Source organism: Ixodes scapularis, unplaced genomic scaffold (genome assembly GCF_016920785.2).
Source record: "Ixodes scapularis isolate PalLabHiFi unplaced genomic scaffold, ASM1692078v2 PGA_scaffold3__209_contigs__length_174095766, whole genome shotgun sequence".
NCBI lineage: Eukaryota > Metazoa > Arthropoda > Arachnida > Ixodida > Ixodidae > Ixodes > Ixodes scapularis.
The window spans coordinates 117,287,748-117,306,059 of record NW_024609868.1 but is presented as its reverse complement, the minus strand read 5'-3'; the positions used below and the strand labels follow the sequence as shown (position 1 = coordinate 117,306,059).

The window sequence follows — 18,312 nt, the reverse complement described above, 5'->3', positions numbered from 1 at the left end:
GAAATACGATCTTCCTGGGTTGTCGTCCTCTTCACCGTTCTTAGATATTACTGCTTTGGACGTTCGAAGGAAGTGCCGCGTTTGAGATGGAGGTTCCGCTCGTGACGGCGATATCGGCGGCGTTTGTTGTGGTCGTGGCGACGGCGGCGTGGATGTGGGTACTCAACCGCCGACGTCAGCACAGCTTCTTCGCGAGGCTCGGAATCCCTGGACCTGCGCCCGACCTTTTCTCCGGCAACTGGGTGCAACTTAAGAAGGATCCACTCGAGGTGAGTGTTCAAACAATGGTATTTATTTAACGTGACAAATGGTAAATTCCGCCAAATGGCAACCCTGCTTTCTCCTGGAGCGAGAAGGAAGCGGAAAAGGTACAGCAAGGCGTTCGTTGCTTGCAGTGTTGTACGAAACAGCGTTCTAAGGAACGGCGTTCCTGGAACGCGTTCCTGTTAAGAAGAACGAAGAAACGCTGCCGTTCCATTTTGCATCGGTGGAGCTGGAACCGGAACTCGTTACATTTTTACTGGAGCGGAAAAAGGAACGGCGTTCCTTTTTTTCGACCAGTGTGGCAATTTGTATTTTATTTCTAAGCGGAAATTCTAAAGGTATAAAAACAATACCTTTACGAAGGGCAGGATCTCGTTAACATTTTTGTTACTTATCTTAGGGTTTATTTTGTGTGGTCCTCGTTTTGTAATAGTCGGGTGCAAGAGAACTAGTGGACATTCATTATTATTTTTTTTTTAGTGGCCGAGATTGCGGTACAAAAAGCATAAGATTTAGCCGAAGGAAAAGACACGGAAAGAGGAACGTTTGAAACTCAGCTACTTTCTTTGCTTCCACCAATCCTCAGACACTGTTATGAATGGCCCCCGGACCATGTTCACAATGTCTACATCGGGCCGTTTGTTTTCGTCGAGCGCCTCCCGCGGGTTCAAGGTCATCTGACTCAGCGAGCCTGGCGCAAGCATCGCTTCGAAAGCACGCCTGCCCCGCGGACGCACCAGACGGGCGCCGTGATATAGCCAGACTTTACCGTGTACAGGTCTGGATATAGCATCCGAAGAGGGAAAACAACATCTCAGGTTTCACACCAGGGCACGATCCGGGGCGATGAAATCATCGGGACGCCTTCATTCAACGCGTAGACATAAAGAGTCGAATGTCGGCACGTCACGTCTCGGCCCCGGACGGTGTTTTGACCAGCTGCGTGAATTCCAACGAGCCGGTGTTTTGGTGAGACTCTCGGCGCCCTCTAGACCGACGGTGAAGTGTTTACGGCGGCTCAGTGTGCGTAATAATGGAATGTGGGGCGGGGTTTGAACTGGACACCTTTCTGTGATTGGCCGACTATCCGCCGATGTAGGGGTCCCTATCTAGGGACCTAGGGAGAACCAAGTGTTTAAAATGAGCGAACTTTGACAAGCAAATATCTTCCCTGGTCTTGAACCAACTGTACATCATGTAAATAAACAGTGTACATTTCGAGAGAGATCGCGGCTCATCGTTGTTCCCGCTGAGCTCAAGTCCGGTGCCTGGCTCGAGTCGCCCCTCCACCACCACGGACCCCGCTCGGTCAAAAAAACTGGTTGGCAGCGGTGGAGATGGTCTCACGAGCATCGGACATTGGAGGTCGGTGAGTGTTCATTTCGTTCGGGAAATCGCCAAGTGTCGTTCCTTAGCTAGGAATTTGTCAGTGACGTTTTGGCGAACTTAGGGGGCTACTAGAGAAGAGTGTTTGATAATACTTCTCAGTAGAGAGATATCCCGAGCGTGAGTGGCATTCATGGCAGGCATGGAGTGGGAAAAATTAAAGAAACTGGAATTGTTCCAGCTTTCAGAGGAATTGGGACTTCAAGTAGCAAAAACTACCAAAAAGCAGCAGCTCATTGATAAGATTCGTGCATTAGGTTTTGAAAATGAGGAGATCTTGGAGAGCTGGGAAGAGGTCGAGAAAAGAGCAATCAATCGACAACGGGAGCTCAATTTTCAACAGCAGCAACTCGATTTCAATAAGCGGGAACAGGACTTGAAAGAAAAGGAGATCGAGATTGAGCGTCAAAAACTTGAGGTGGAGCAAAAGAAACTCGACAGCGGGCAGGCTAGCTCAGAGCGCTCCAGTCAAGGGAAAGTCGAGGGTTTCAAAATGTCGAAGCTTATGCAGCCTTTCAAAGTAGAAGAGGACATTGGTCTCTTTCTGGTGAACTTTGAGCGTACCTGCGAGAAAATGGGTTTCGGGCGAGAAACTTGGCCGCAAAGACTGCTGACGCTCCTCCCGTGTGAGGCCGCGGACGTGGTCGCGCGAACATGCAGAGGGCGCAACTCAAGGCGAAACTCCACTATGACAAGGGGGCCAGGTCCCGAAAGTTTGAAGTTGGAGATCAGGTATTGTTGCTGAGAGCTTCAAAGAAAAACAAATTGGAGGTGCAATGGGAAGGCCCAGCCAAAGTGCTCCAAAAACTCTCTGACACGAACTACGCTGTAGAATCAGGAGGGACGAGAAAGAAGGTAACGATTTACCACTCTAACTTGATGAAACCCTACGTGGGGAGGAAAGAGAAGGTTAGCCTTGCTTGGAACACACCGGAGGAAGTTCCCACGGATATTCCTAGATGGGAGGGGAAACGGGGACTGTACGATGTAGATACGGTAGTGGCCAAGGCAGTAAAAACCGAAGTTCTTATTGAAGATCAGGTGAGCGACCTGCGCGATGTGATCGAGGAATTCGATAAAGTGTTTTCCGATCGACCTGGTCGTACTGATCTGGTGTGCCATGACATCGAACTCACAGACGGCACCCCAGTTCGATCGAAAGCATACAGGGTCTCTCCAAGACAACGTCACATACTAGCCGAAGAGATCAGACGCATGCTTGAGCTCGGAGTTACAGAGGCCGCCGAAAGTGACTACACTTCTCCCCTCATACTCGTGGAAGTGCCGGGTAAAGATCCTCGCCCGTGCATCGATTATCGGAGACTAAATGCGATCACCAGAGACCAAACTTACCCCATCCCAAACATAGAGGAGAGGGTAGAGCGTGTAAGTGCAGCCAGGTACATTTCCACATTGGATCTGATTCGCGGGTATTGGCAGGTACCCCTGACGGAACGGGCAAGCCGCTATGCGGCATTTATTTCACCACTCGGAACGTTCCGTCCGCTGATGCTCAGTTTCGGGCTTAAGAACGCCCCATTTTGTTTTTCAAAACTCATGGACAGCGTCCTTCGCGGGATAGAGGGGTTCGCACTGCCATATCTCGACGACATCGCGATCTTTTCGGAAACATGGCAAGAACACGTTTCGCACTTACGTCAAGTGTTTGGTAGGCTACGTGAAGCGGGCCTTACGGTAAAAGCCGAAAAATGTCAGCTGGGGCGTGCTGAGGTGACCTACCTAGGTCACGTCATTGCACAAGGGCGTCGACGACCCTCGGAAATCAAGGTAGCGGCCGTTGACGGTTTCCCGAGACCCGAAACAAAAACGCAGATCCGCTCGTTTTTAGGCCTGACGGGATACTACCAGCGATATATCGCAAATTATTCTCAGACAGCTAGCCCACTCACGGATGCTCTCAGAAAGCATGAGCCCAACAAGGTCATCTGGGACGAGAAAATGGAGCAGGCTTTCCGGAACCTAAAGACCGCGCTCACGCGGCGACCGGTGCTAAGAGCACCTGACTATGCTCAGCCATTTTTCGTCCAGTGCGACGCGAGCGACCGGGGACTTGGTGTGGTTTTGTGCCAGAAAATCAAGGACGAGGAGCACCCCATCCTCTACGCGAGCCGCAAGCTAACCACAAGGGAGGAGGCGTATAGCGCCTCTGAAAAGGAGTGTGCTTGTTTGGTCTGGGCCGCGCAAAAGTTGTCCTGTTACCTGGCAGGTGCCATGTTCACCTTCGAAACGGACCACTGTCCTCTGACATGGCTGCAGCGGATGTCACCCAAAAACGGACGGCTCCTGCGGTGGAGTTTAGCGTTGCAGGAATTTAACTTCCGCGTAACTTACAAGCGAGGAAAGCTGAATTCTAACGCCGACACCCTAAGTCGCATGTACTAAAAGCGTTCTTGAAAAAGCTTGTAGAGTTTTCCAGTGATTGTATAGATTTTGAATGTTGGGCCTTGCTTCGAATGCCACCCGCACTCGGCAGATAGAAAAGTGGAGTTAAGCTTATATCAGTTAAGATATGTAAGATGCGTTTGGGGCTTTTCTTTCCCTTTCCTTGGTAATACCGTTTTGTACAGCTTCAGAGCGTTTTGTATGCAAGCCAAGTTTTGTTTTTGTAACACGGTTGCTGTTTTTTTTTCTTTATTTGCTCATTATAAGAGACGCGGTGTTAGTTCAGTAATAGTTGGTGGCTTTATTGTCACGGGAGTCCGATTTCATTATGTTTTATTGTACCTTAACCTGATATTTTATGGAGGCTGGTTTCTCGTAATGAAGTTATAGTTCAGTATTGTACTACCTAGATCGTGACGCACTCACGTTAGAGAAATATATTAGTGAATATGTTCTTTTTTTTACTTGGCGAATTTCCGGGCGGGGTGAACGCTCGCTTGCTTCCCGTGTTTCGTGTTTTGTGATTCCGGGAGTCGCAAGCTAACCACATGGTGGAAAAGTGACCCAAGTTGCAGCGCAAGAGCTGGGATCTCAGGAGACAGCACCAGTACTACGGCTTTCGGCAGAGCAGCTGCAGACCGCTCAACCTCTAGACCGTCTCCCCGTCGGCGGAGAGCTGTTATGAATGGCCCCCGGACCATGTTCACAATGTCTACATCGGGCCGTTTGTTTTCGTCGAGCGCCTCCCGCGGGTTCAAGGTCATCTGACTCAGCGAGCCTGGCGCAAGCACCGCTTCGAAAGCACGCCTGCCCCGCGGACGCACCAGACGGGCGCCGTGATATAGCCAGACTTTACCGTGTACAGGTCTGGATATAGCATCCGAAGAGGGAAAACAACATCTCAGGTTTCACACCAGGGCACGATCCGGGGCGATGAAATCATCGGGACGCCTTCATTCAACGCGTAGACATGAAGAGTCGAATGTCGGCACGTCACGTCTCGGCCCCGGACGGTGTTTTGACCAGCTGCGTGAATTCCAACGAGCCGGTGTTTTGGTGAGACTCTCGGCGCCGTCTAGACCGACGGTGAAGTGTTTACGGCGGCTCAGTGTGCGTAATAATGGAATGTGGGGCGGGGTTTGAACTGGACACCTTTCTGTGATTGGCCGACTATCCGCCGATGTAGGGGTCCCTACCTAGGGACCTAGGGAGAACCAAGTGTTTAAAATGAGCGAACTTTGACAAGCAAATATCTTCCCTGGTCTTGAACCAACTGTACATCATGTAAATAAACAGTGTACATTTCGAGAGAGATCGCGGCTCATCGTTGTTCCCGCTGAGCTCAAGTCCGGTGCCTGGCTCGAGTCGCCCCTCCACCACCACGGACCCCGCTCGGTCAAAACAACACCCAGAAATCTAAGGCAGACTACAGTCATCACTGAACTTCCACAAAGAGACCTAAAGTTACAGCAAAAGAACAGCTTACCTGACAGCCGAATATACCCTTATATCCTAGATATTGGTCACATAAAACATAAAAAAATTAATATTTATTTCTTCTCCCCTTGTCCCCCACCTTCAAACTGAATAACGAATCCAACACTCTAAAAAAAAAAAAAGCCCGAGCGTCTACCTTCCCGCCCAACATTCGGAAAGCCAATCACCGCAACTTACGGAGGCAGCTCAGCGAATGACGATGGCGAAACATATGTTTAGACCAAAAAACACGATCTGAGTTGCGACATTAAGCAATGCAAAACGTCACGCTTGCATTTCTTAATGTCACAACTCAGACTGTGTTTCTTTGTCTAGACATGTTTCGGCATTGCCATTCGCTGAGCTGCCTCCATAAGTTGCGGTGATTGGCTATCCGAGTGCTTTGCGTAAAAGTGGACGGACGACCGTTTCTTAGAATCAACCTTCACAAAGAAGGACTAGTAGTTTCCAAGTCTCATCTTCCAAAAGCCCTACCCTCTTCTTCACTTCCTCGTCTTATGGACAGCAACATTGAGAAGCAGCTGTTGTTAAGTTCGAACAAGGGACTTTGTTATATTAAAACATGTGAGGTTGTTGTAAAACACTTGTGCACACTCTAAAAAAAGTCTGTGCGTCTACTTTCACGCACAACACTCGGACAGCCAATCAGCGCAACTTACGGAGGCAGCTCAGCGAATGACGATGCCGAAACATATGTTTAACCAAAAAGACGCAGTTTGAGTTGTGACATCAAGCAATGCAAAGCGTCACGCTTGCATTGCTTAATGTCACAACTCAGTCTGCGTTTTTTTTGTTTTTTTGTTTTTTTGTTTAAACAGATTTTTTGGCGTCGTCATTCGCTGAGCTGCCTCCGTAAGTTGCCTTGATTGGTTCTCCGAGTGTTGTGCGTGAAGGTAGACGCACAGACTTTTTTTAGGGTGCAATGGTGGGTTAGCAGTACATTTGGCTCGTCTAAACTGCCCACCACAAAAGGTGGTTAAAACCTGAGATTTTTAAAGGTGAATATATCAACAAATGAAACCCGGCTTTCGCTTGTCTTCCCCTGTTGCCCTTCCATCACTGCAGTCAAATTCGTATGCTGCCATTTGACAGGATAGATTAAAAACAAAACAAAAAAAAACTTTGCTTGATCTAATTACATATAGTAATCAGCAAAATAGAAATGTAACGTATATGTAACGATACGTTCCACTATTTTAACTGTAACGGAAACTAGTTCCTTTTTCACACGTGAAACTTGTAACGGGAACGCGTTCCAAAAATCAAAAGAAGCAAAAAACGAGCTTTCATTCCTTTTTTTTTTAGGAACGTGTACAACACTGGTTGCTTGCAATGGGAGGCGAGAGGAGGACAAGCGAATGGGGCAACAGAGTTGCAACAGAGCGGGCGTCTGCTCCGTGCAGGCAACAGTCGCGCATACCCTTCCTCAATCCTCTCCCTCAGGCGCCGCCATTAAATTGCAAACGCTCTCCAGGATCTGAGTTGCGCCCCCCCTCACTAGAGCCTCCCTATTGCAAACGGTCTTTGTGGTTTTTGAGTTCCTTCCTCTCTTAAATGTAGGCTTTTTTATGTCATGCTCTTGCATGTCGCGAGCCAGGCGGTGGCACAAGAGTGGCTCACTCTCTCAAGTCTGCTCTGGCTCGCTCTTTGCTTAACAGAACACGGAAGCTCTCCGCAGCGACGAGCATAGGGACGCTACGACGGCGGCTACACTGACGTTCGATCGTCTTTGGTGACGCAAACTGTACCACCAACCGCCAGGATTACGACATGCGACAGCATGACAAATCGGCACCTGTGACGTTATCTGCTAACACTTCGAGACCCATTTTAATGCATGGGCGACATAGGGCGCTAAACATACCAGTGAGAGTCGCGTTTCAGGTACGGCAACCTAATGCGATTGCTCCTTTTTGCGTGTGTTCGCGTCAAATTTCGGAATCAGAAAGTCAGCTAATTATGTTTCTAACATTTTAAAATATAACTCAGACCGATTACCTTATTATCAAGGCATACTCTACGCAATTGCGGCATGGTTTCAAGAATATATAATGATATTAATCGCGAATTGAACAACGCCGTCATAGTTGGCTATGTGCGGTTGCTTGTAAGCTGTTAAAAACTACATCTAAGATGTTCCGCACTGCATTGAACGCGTTGAAGACAAAACATTTTAAACACTTGATATTGCGTCATCTCAATTGTTCCTTCAATCGAGGCTTTTTCCTGGTTCACCACCGACGTGCTTTGGGCTTATCACATAACCGAAATTGCGCCCTCATATGTAGAGATAGCTAGGATCAATATATTTTGCCAAAAATTTGATGAAGTTGGCAAAAGCGGACTCTCTCGGCCATATTCACCAGTCGTGGCTAACTAGCGCTGTTTTAAAGTTTGTATCGCGACTAAGTAGTCGCGAACTAAGAGACAAAATCAGCGACAAAGGATTGACTAGTTCTGCGGTATTCAAGAGCGCGAAGCGAGCGGGTGACTATCTAGTCAGAACAAAGAAGGGGAAGTGACATAAAAAGTTAGGTCACGCGGACGCGTACTTAAACGCCGCTGCGTAAACGGGTATTTCATCGTATGAAAACTAATATTTAAGTGTTTATCAGCAAGAAAAAAGTTACAATGAGAGACTAATTGCCCGAAACGGAGTTTTACAAAGAAAAATTAGAAGAAACGCAAGGAAGAAATACGGAAGCCGCATTGCCAGCGACATAGACAAATATGGAAGCGCTCGTAAATCCGTTTATTTCTCGCCGTCCAGCGCCCTGCTGAGATCGTTTTAGCGGTATCTCTGGCCATGGAACATGGCTATTTACACAATATTTGCTCCTCCTATTCTTTCTACATGTGTCCCCCAGCGTTCCGAGACAGTAAGTGCTTCGTTATCGCTGGCGGTCAGCGGCGATACGAGTCGGCCATGGCGCTGAGCCGTATAGTCACCCGCTAAACACAGGCTATAAACTAGCCCTGCCCCATGACTAAGATTTGTTAGTCGACTTCTTAGTCGCGAGGGGCGACTATAGCCCTAAACACGACCGGTGAATACCAAGCGCTCACTTAGCGGTGACTATCGCTCGCCACGTGCACGTGTATTCACCAGGCGCGACTAACTAGCGCCGTTTCAAGGTTAGTAGCACGACTAAGTAGTCGCCAGCTAAACGAGAAATCCGCGACTAACAAGCGATTATGTTCTGAGGTATTCACAAGCGCGAAACGAGTGGGTGACTATCTAGTCAGAACTAACAAGCGGAAGTGACATAAAAAGATAGGTCACGCATATGCAAACTTAAATGCCACTGCGTAAATGGGTATTTTATCGTATTAAAACTACGCTTTAAATGTTTACCAGGAAAAAAGAAACTTACAATGCGAGACATGTTGTCCGAGACAGAGTTTTACAAAGAAAAATTTAAAAAAAACAAAAAAAAAAACGCCAGGGAGAAACACGGAAGCCGCATTGCCAGCGACATAAACAAATATGGAAGCGCCCGTAAATGCGTCTTTTTCTCGTCATCCAGCGCCCTTCTGAGATCTCTTTAGTGGTCTCTCTGACCGTTGAACATGGCTCTTTACACAATACTTGCTCCTCCAATTCTTTTAAGATGTGTCCCCCAGCGTTCCGAGACAGTAATTGCTTCGTTTGCGCTGGGCGGTCAGTGGGGATACGAGTCGGCCATGGCGATGAGCCGCTTGTCACCCGCTAAACACTGGCTAAACTAGCCCTACCCCATGACTAAGATTTGTTAGTCGACTTCTTAGTCGCGCGGGACGACTAGGCCCTAAACAATACCGGTGAATGCCAAATGCTCACTTAGCGGTGACTATCGCTCGCCACGTGATCTTTTTAGTCGACGACGTCGCTAGTCGGTGGTAAAATAGGTGCCACTCTCGCCTGGTGAATAAAAGGTCTATTGTAGATGAATATACTCTCAATAAAAAAAAAAAACGTCATAGACCTGTATCGAATAACATTAATACGTTAAACCCGTAAACTCTTTTTTTAAGTAATTGCTATAAGCTTTATATCAAAAGATATCGCTGTAAAGGTTTCTCTTATGCGCATAGTCTCTAAAAAGCATTTGCACCTCGAGCAGGTGAACACAAAAAGTCGCTATAGAAAAACACACCTTCGGAGCCTCATTGCAGGAACTATTTTATGAGCTATATCTCAATCGATCTCGAGAGGGACGGGTAAGACTGGAGGATACCAGAATTTCATTTCAATAGTGCAAAAGCACTATGAGCCTCTGCACTAGGTCCCACATTTATATGTGGCATGTTTTGGCTTAACCAGAGACTTGGCACCCCGATTCGGAATTTTTGGCAGATCTTTGTTCTCCGTTCGTTAAACCATTTGAAGTGTCTCCTGTGTATATGGAGTTTTAGTAGTTGGGCATTAGAAAGTGGGTCCGCCTAACTATATATACACGGTTCCAAAGCCTCTTCAAATTATTGGGCCCGTAAGAATAGTCCCGAAGTTTTGCCTTCTATCACCTGACCCAGTGCTCATTGTGGGACTATACGCAGAAGCGTGATCACGTGGTGTAATATCCTCGGATGATTCGTCCTACTAGCACGTAGCTTCACTGTCGAATAATATCAGCGGTGTGTAAAGAACGGATTATTCCACTGAGCAGGATTAGGAATTTTCCCATTTTAGCTTCACTGGCAAGTGGCACGTCAAGATAAAACTGCATTGTCTCGCAAGAAGGTTTGTGTAGAATCATTTTTAATGCAGAGCGAGTTCAAAAGTTTCTTGTATTAGAAAACTACTTTAACCAGAGCAATTATCACGTTCATGTTGAGAAAAAAAAAACATGATTTTACTGTATTAACTTTAAGAACTTCCATGCTTTTTTAATTTAATTTCCATTCTTTATAAATATTAAAAAAACAATTCATTATCTTCTCGGAGTAACCATTGTGCACTAATTACTCTTCTCATTCATATCTTTAGAGGTTTGACTAAACTAAAACAGCGGATAGCACTATGTCATGTGTAAAATGTTTTAGGTTACAAATGTTATACATAACGGCTGTTTCCCCAAAGACTGTGAACAATTTAAAAAAGGGCACTCGAGGTAAACACGTGACTACTTCCTCATCATTTATATAATAGACCGTGGCGGACGTCACGTTATGAGTGTAAAGTGAAATGACATTAATTCCTTGAAATTTACTAATTATTATTTTAAATGTGTTTTACTTAAGACATTTCAATTGGATATTGTTGCTCGTTGTTCAAACATGGCACAACTGGTGATATAACTATAGGTAAACTAAAAGTTCCTAAAAATAAATAATTGAGTAAGTGATGTCGGCCTACGCAGAGTTTGCGGGCCGCAACTCTTCACGGAAAGAACTGCCAGTATAACCTTACCTAAGGATCACGTCGTCAAAGCGTGCCTCACTGTTCTGTCTCATCATGTTTGCAGCTTTTAGCACTCTGCTGTAGATTCGGTATTGGCGGCCTCTAGACCGCGTGAATTCATCATTGAAAAGAAGAGAGGAATTTTAGATTCCTGGCTTCCACTGAATAAGTAAGGATATTTTGACGATTGGCACCAAGTCCTCATTTGGGACGTACCAGATAAGGTGTTTATTTAAACATGGAAAATTCATGGGCTTTACTTAATAGCTTGCAGATTATCACTCTTCATTTGTATACACTGGTCCCGCCGCGGTCGACAAAGCCATTCTGGTGAAATCATTTCTTTACTTGGAGTGTATTTTTTGTTCCTTATTCTCAAATTTTGCTGAAGTGCCTTCTACATATATAAGTTAGTCTTTGGAGTAGCCGGCGCCATTTTAAGGCTGCCAAACTATCCATAGCACCATCTATTTTCTTATTCTATAATTTACCCAAACTGGCATCTAATTTGATAAATAGTGGTTTGAAACAAATCAAGATGATTTTCCAACTAATACATTTGTTTCTCTGTGACTACCAAGGTAATGGAGCACTGGATCGAGAAGCACGGCAATATGTTTGGTTACTACGTGGGAGAAATTCCTTATGTGGCGATCACGGACTTGGAAATGATCAAGCAGTGCTTCGTCAAAGAGGACAACGTCGTCTGCAATCGGCCTTCCCTGATCGTTAGCATTGAGCCGTTTGGAAGTTCACTTGTAGGATTGTCTGGTAAGTTACTCTTATCGCTGCTTCTAAAATTCAGATATACCCTTGATGTCTTTGTTTACCTACATCTACAATTTATATTTAGAGACAGGACAATGTTACCCCGATTCGTCAGGTCACAATATTTTGTTGAAATAGTATCAGATTTTGTAGACAGAGATTCCTCTATGCATACACACTGGCATATTCAGCCTCAACGAAGAAATAAGGAACAGCCATCACACTAAAAGGAACAAATGATGCAAAAAGTCTGAGAAGATACGTATCTAAGGAAAGGAAGACGCGCTCCTTTAGCTTAACGAACATATTGTTGTCTAATCAAGCTGTACCATCAAAAACTATTCATTAATGGCATGATTTAAGTAAGGTAGTAGAAAACACTTCGGTAAATTGTTGAGGAAGATATTGCTATTGAATATATCGGCAAGAGAGCGAGAGTTCAGGAGACAGGGTATGGATTTCATATAATGCAAAACTATTGACATGGGGAATAAGGTATAGTATAAGTTTGTATTTGTAAAAAAAAGACTTCCTTTGAAAATGCATTAGGAAGGCAACACTTTTATTCATGAAGTCATTCATTCGTTTATTTTTTGTGATCATGAGCAGCTGATGCCTGACTAATGATGCGCAAACGGTGAGATTACAAGTTAGTCAGAAACAGCGTGAATGCTAAAAAACTTGAGTTAAAAGCGCTAATACCCGCTGCAGCGAGGATGCTATACAGGTGTTGTTTGCGTTCATGGGGCTAATTGAGATGGCTTTATAAAAAAAAGAGTTAGTCATACTTTAAAAAACTTGCCTTAGAATGTGAATATAAATAAAATAGGGCAATTGAATATTGAATGAATTCACTTATACAAAAATATTGGATGTATTTTTAAAGTAAATCTATGACAGTTTTATTGTTCCGAGATGTTCCTATATTTTTAATAAACCGTACGCTCCGTATAAAAATCATAAAAGAAAACTCTAACAAAACACTAGCACTTTAGTTTCTACCATTACTTGACTCGTACGCCCAATACCGTTCTAAACAACAGAGGAAAACTCCAGCTTGGACCGAATTAACGAAAAGTACAAGCATAGCATGCAAGTTGACTTGGAAAACTCCTTGCCAATTTGCAGGATGCAAATATTCTTTTGATACAATATATACCAACCAAGCTACAATTACTACTATTCATGAACAGCATCTAAGGCAGGCCATGCTAACTCCCCATCATCTGACTCACAAGTTTGTTTTAAGCATCAACCCTGCATTTCACAGTTTATATATATGTAGGGTGGTTCAAGTCTCCACGCTCGATCTAAACTGGATCGTAAATATCGACGCCTGCACGTAGCAGTCTAAACTTTTCGTCAAAGGTGCATTTTACAGGTCGGGCTTTTCTTCGAAAATTACAAAGCGTAGCTCTCTTTCTGTAAAAAATAAGACCAAGAAACTTGTCAGGGTCTACGGTGGGCAGCGACGCAGACGACAGGGCTTCAGTAGCGGGGTGTGTTTGGTGTTCGTATTGATAGATGGCGCTACTTCCTTATCGGGACGGCTCGCGACCACCGTGGTTTATTAAAATGAACATAATCTTTTTGAAATGTACCTTCGGTTAAAAAATATATTCAAAGAATAAAAGCAAAACTTAAAGTAAAAAAACGCGTCTGCATAATGGCGGCGCTTTTGCTGCTAACGGATTTCGTCTGCGTGTCGTCTGCTTTCTTTCGCTAGTCGGCTGCACCTTCAGACGCTGCTCCCGACGCCATCTATCAATACGAACGCCAAAGGCTTCTGGGCTTGGTCGTCTGGGTAGCCGCCCGCCGTAAACCCTGGCAAGTTTCTTGGCCCTATGTTTTACTAAAAAAAAACTAAGCTTTGTAATTTTACATAAAAAAAAAAAAAACGACGAAAATTTAGATGGCTACGTGCAGGCGTCGATTTTTACGGTCCATTTTAGATCGAGCCTGGTGTCTTGGACCACCCTATATTTATGTATTTTTATATCCTTCAGAGCTACTCCCCCAGCCCCAGTACCGCATTGCGTAGTTTTTTCGATCACGAATAAGGAGAAAGCAACATTCCAATGATCAGTTTATAAAATAGGGGTCTCAAAGTTGTTGCAGGTAAGAACAATCATAAAGCTGTGAGAAAACAAAATACTTAGGAAAAGATACACGTTGCCACTTCGGATCATCCGGGTCTTTTAATTTACTTGTGCGTGTGTTTTATTAGACTGCTTTGTATTTTTTGTTCTACGGTCTTTCAATGTTCCTTTTATGCTGTTTCTTTTTTTTTGCGCAGGTGATGAGTGGAAAAGAGTTCGCACTGTGCTGAATCCCATCTTCACTTCTGTCAAACTGAAGGCGGTTACAGAAATTATTCGGCGGTGCGCCGACGAAATGTTAGAAATCCTGGACGATTATGCGGAAAGAGGATGTATAGTAGATATGACCAAGGTGTCGAAAGGACTTTCGCTGGACGTGATTACCAAGTCTGCGTTCGCGTGGCAGGTATTGTTGGAAAATATTCTTAACCCTTCATTTCATTTATTGACCCCAAAAGCAACTATTGATGCATTGCATGGGGGGGGGAATGACAAGAATGGGGGAGTAGTCGCGACTGATACATATATGAGAATCTTTGAAAAAAGCTAACTTATTCACCAATGCAACAACAAAAACGCCAGTCTACAAACGAGGAAAACGTGCAATGAATTGCACGCACATTATGGACCTTTGTCATTAGCATTTTAGGAATATCAGGTTTAGTCATATTTAACGGCCACGGCCGTTTTAATTGGTTAGTTGTTTTTATCGGGAACTGCTGGTGCTCTCAATGGCATGGTCATTGATGACGATATGAACTGGAGTGGCAGCAATATCTTGTTTCTTAGGCGATGGGGTGCGATTTGGGAGTTAATTTCTTTTAAAGGAAATATCTCACTTGCACTGCTCAAAAATGAAAAATAGATAAATGGACAAAAAGAAAAATAGATAAATATAAATGAAATGGGAAGACTCTCGTACTTTGTTTTGGAACTTACAATGATTCAAACTACAGACCTTTGCAAAACTATCTATTGTGATTAGGAAGGCTTTCCATAGCATAGAGGACTAAGCTTTTTAATAAATTGCTTAGTTGGCACCTTTTCTATTTCCGTAAAAGCCTACACTGAGATAGAAGAAATATGAATGTCTGTGAATATTTACTCAGTAGCTTCTTGTAAATTTACGATGTATTCAAAGTTGCCAAGAGGCACACATATTTGTTTTTATACTAATAAAATGAATGTGTAACCAAAATTCCTTACGATGAGCTAGGCGGCTTAGTCATGCAAGTGATTTTAAAAAAATGGTGATATATGTGTCCTACACAGCAAAGTACAACATCATCTCCTCATATTTATAATGCATGGTGCGAATAGAAATACTGATAATTAGGAATTTAATGGCACAGCAGCAATGAAGGTTATTGCGATCCAAGCTAAGCGAATAGCAAGAATGGAGAAGCGTCTCTAAGGCTTTCGTGCTCTACCAGTTGACACCGATTTTTAGAAAGTAAATTTTATTACCACAAGAATCCGCTAATGCTGCCTGGCCGGCATGCTATTATCAGGTTTCTTTGTTGTTGTTTTGCTTGATAATTATATATATATATATATATATATATATATATATATATATATATATATATATATATATATATAAATCTAGACAAATCGATACTCCATAAATCTATCAATGGCTGCGTCTGCACTTACAAACATCCCATTGTAGATGGGAGGACTGAGCATATTAGCCAAACTTGAAACAAATACAGCACGGCTATTTAACCGCTGTATTTTATTTTATTGCTTTCAGGTGGACTGCCAACGAAATCCTTCTGACCCGCTTCTATTGGCGGTACAAAGGATATTCAACGACTCAGATAATTTCTTAATTCTGAGCGCGGTTCGCTTTCCAGCGCTCCGCAAAGCGATGGAACGGATCTTCCTATACTCCAGCTACTTCAAGATGATTACGCATATCAGCGACAAGATTCTCAAAGTACTGGAGCTGCGTCAAAGCGGGCAGAGCCCACGTGCAAACGACATGCTGCAACTGATGTTAGATGCTCAAACTGGCAGCGAAGATGCTAACGTCGATTTCAAGAAACGAGCTAAGGCCATAGAGGACCGACATCTCCTGGCCAACTGCTTTATATTTCTGGCCGCCGGCTTCGACACCACCGCATCGTCTCTGAGTTTCGTCATGCACCTGCTGGCAAAGTATCCTGAAGAACAGGAGCTTGTCTTCGACGAGATCCAAAAGACGTTTCCAGGAGACGCCGAGCTGACCTACGACGGGCTTCAGCAGCTGAAGTATCTGGACATGGTGATATGTGAAACATTGCGTATGTATCCACCCGTAGTGATGTTTACTAGCCGGCGCTGCAAAGAAGATACAATGGTGATGGGACAGCTCTTTCCTGCAGGCGTCAATGTCATTGTGCCCGTGTGGCACATCCACCACGATCCCGAGTTGTGGCCAGACCCTCAGAGATTTGATCCGAAAAGGTTCGACGGAGAGAAGTCGCGCAATTCTGCCGCGTATCTGCCGTTCGGAATCGGGCCAAGAATGTGCATCGGAAAGCGATTTGCGCTTCTTGAACTTAAACTGGCCATCTGTAAAATTGTGAGAAAATACAAGGTCTTCCCGTGCGAGCAAACGCAAGATCCGCTAAAGTTTTCCGTGCCTACTGTAGTACTTCATCCAAAAAGTCCTATTTGTGTTAAGTTGCAGCAACGATAAAAAACAGACAGATTTTGCAGTATAAAGTATACTGCTAGCGTTTTGTGTTACGTATATATTTAAAAATTTGTTACAACTTTATATTTTATGTTGGATTAACATTGTTTCATCCAAAGATTTTTATGAATGTTATGACAATTTACAGTTGTAGTAGATTTATTGACATAGAACGTGCATGTTTCATGAATATACAAATCGTAAAAAATTATACTGACATAGTTTAGCTTGCTTCCTTTTTTTACAGAAAGCTATCACCAAATAAATGAAAAATTTGATGCAACGATTAGTGTCTACCGGTTTTTTTTTCTTGCTTTAAGAAATCGCCAGTAAGAAATGTTAGCTTCAGCAATGGACTGTCTCTTTGTAGCATCCGCAAAATTTGTCAGTAAATAGAAAAATGTCAGTGTAGAGACCAACATTCCTCACCTTAAAATCACACTGCATTGAACTTTGTTAAAAAAATACGTTTTTTTATGTGTTGTAACAGCAAGTTGCAAAATAAACACTCGTGTGCGTTGAACGCCTTCACCACTGTTCTGAGCTGAAAAAAAAAAAAAAAACAGGTATGTTAATTGTATGCATTGAATCTGCGAATTCGCAAGAGTGCCAAGCATCTCGATCCCCGGAAAGCTAAATTTAGTTGATAAAGCGCCAGAGATAGGATAAAGCAAAGGGCGTTCCGCAGTCTATTTTTTTCTCTTAATTGAGTGGCGAGAAATACTTTGATGTGCTCTCCTGATCCGGCATGCTACTCTCCTAATAGTTCGTAGCTCTCTTTGCAGGTCGTCTTGAGCAAAACGAGTTCCCGTGCGGCGTCGAGCGCCGGCAGCCGTTTATACTTTTCTGCATCAGTCTCGCTCATTATTTCTCTCTGTCTCTCGCTTTCTCTTTCTCCCTCTCTTCCTTTCTCTATCCCTCTCTTTCCCTCTCTTGGTCTCAAGTCTCGCCTCAGCTTCTCGCAAACACATGGGCTGAAGGCCCATGTGCTTGCGAGAAGTCAGTTTGACTTTTCTGTCAAACTGACTTCATCTTTTTTTCGTACAAACGGCGTAGCGGCACCAGCGCTATCAGACATCCGACATTGCCACACACATCCACGTTTACTGAATTCCTCCTGTAATTTGAAGGCTTGAAATATATACTTTTAGGAGAGAAAACAACAGTCCCGAAGATGGACAGCTGGCTGCTGACGACAACAGCAATGGTTCCCCTTGTAGTTGCGGCGACCGCTGTTTTTTTTTTTTTTTTTTTTTTTTTTCTGGGTGATCTATCGACGATATCAGCGCGACTGTTCAGAACACATGAAATTTCAGGTCCAGAGTTCGAGCTCTTCTCCGGCATCTGGATGCAAGTCAAGGAAGACAGGGCTGAAGTAAGATCATTGAGTCGTGACATGGACACTCCCCGTCGCACCTGTACGCAACTAATACTCCGTTCGTGTTTTATTTTAAGCGAAGCCTTTAGAACATTTTCTTATCACTGTTTTAAATATAGCGTCATAACTTACCAGCACCATCTGGGGACTGTTCTTACAAACATTGACTATGCCGACTTGGATTGTCTCCGAAGGGTGCAGCTTTGGTAGGTCTACAATATTGTTTTGTAATATTTTGATCTGAAATACGTGTATTTATTTGTACGTATGCATGGAAATTTACCGTATAAGACTTTCAGAACATCACATAAAATGTTTGTTAAAGTTGCCGTATTATGAACTTATTGTGGAGTTCTGTAGTCTAATTTAGGGTGGTATGGCTCCATGACCATCTCACACAAATATGTTCACGTAAAAATAGGACAGAATATTTTAACTTTTCATGTTTCTTACC

The 18,312-nt window shown here is 44.0% G+C and overlaps 1 protein-coding gene across 1 annotated transcript; it reads left to right on the top strand.

Moving 5' to 3' along the window:
• The first annotated feature begins 11,495 nt into the window (after window positions 1-11,495).
• On the top strand, window positions 11,496-17,011 carry LOC8039524 (cytochrome P450 3A24). Its single transcript, XM_002413469.5, has 3 exons — window positions 11,496-11,701; window positions 13,995-14,203; window positions 15,554-17,011. The coding sequence occupies exons 1-3, from the start codon at window positions 11,515-11,517 to the stop codon at window positions 16,481-16,483; spliced, it is 1,326 nt and encodes a 441-aa protein (XP_002413514.3). The 5' UTR covers window positions 11,496-11,514; the 3' UTR covers window positions 16,484-17,011.
• Window positions 17,012-18,312: the final 1,301 nt, after the last annotated feature.

Coding starts and splice junctions, on each gene's coding strand:
- LOC8039524 (XM_002413469.5), top strand. CDS start 11,515: ATGGAGCACTGGATCGAGAAGCACGGCAATATGTTTGGTTACTACGTG. Junction 11,702..13,994: donor TTCACTTGTAGGATTGTCTG/GTAAGTTACTCT, acceptor TTTTTTGCGCAG/GTGATGAGTGGAAAAGAGTT. Junction 14,204..15,553: donor AGTCTGCGTTCGCGTGGCAG/GTATTGTTGGAA, acceptor TATTGCTTTCAG/GTGGACTGCCAACGAAATCC.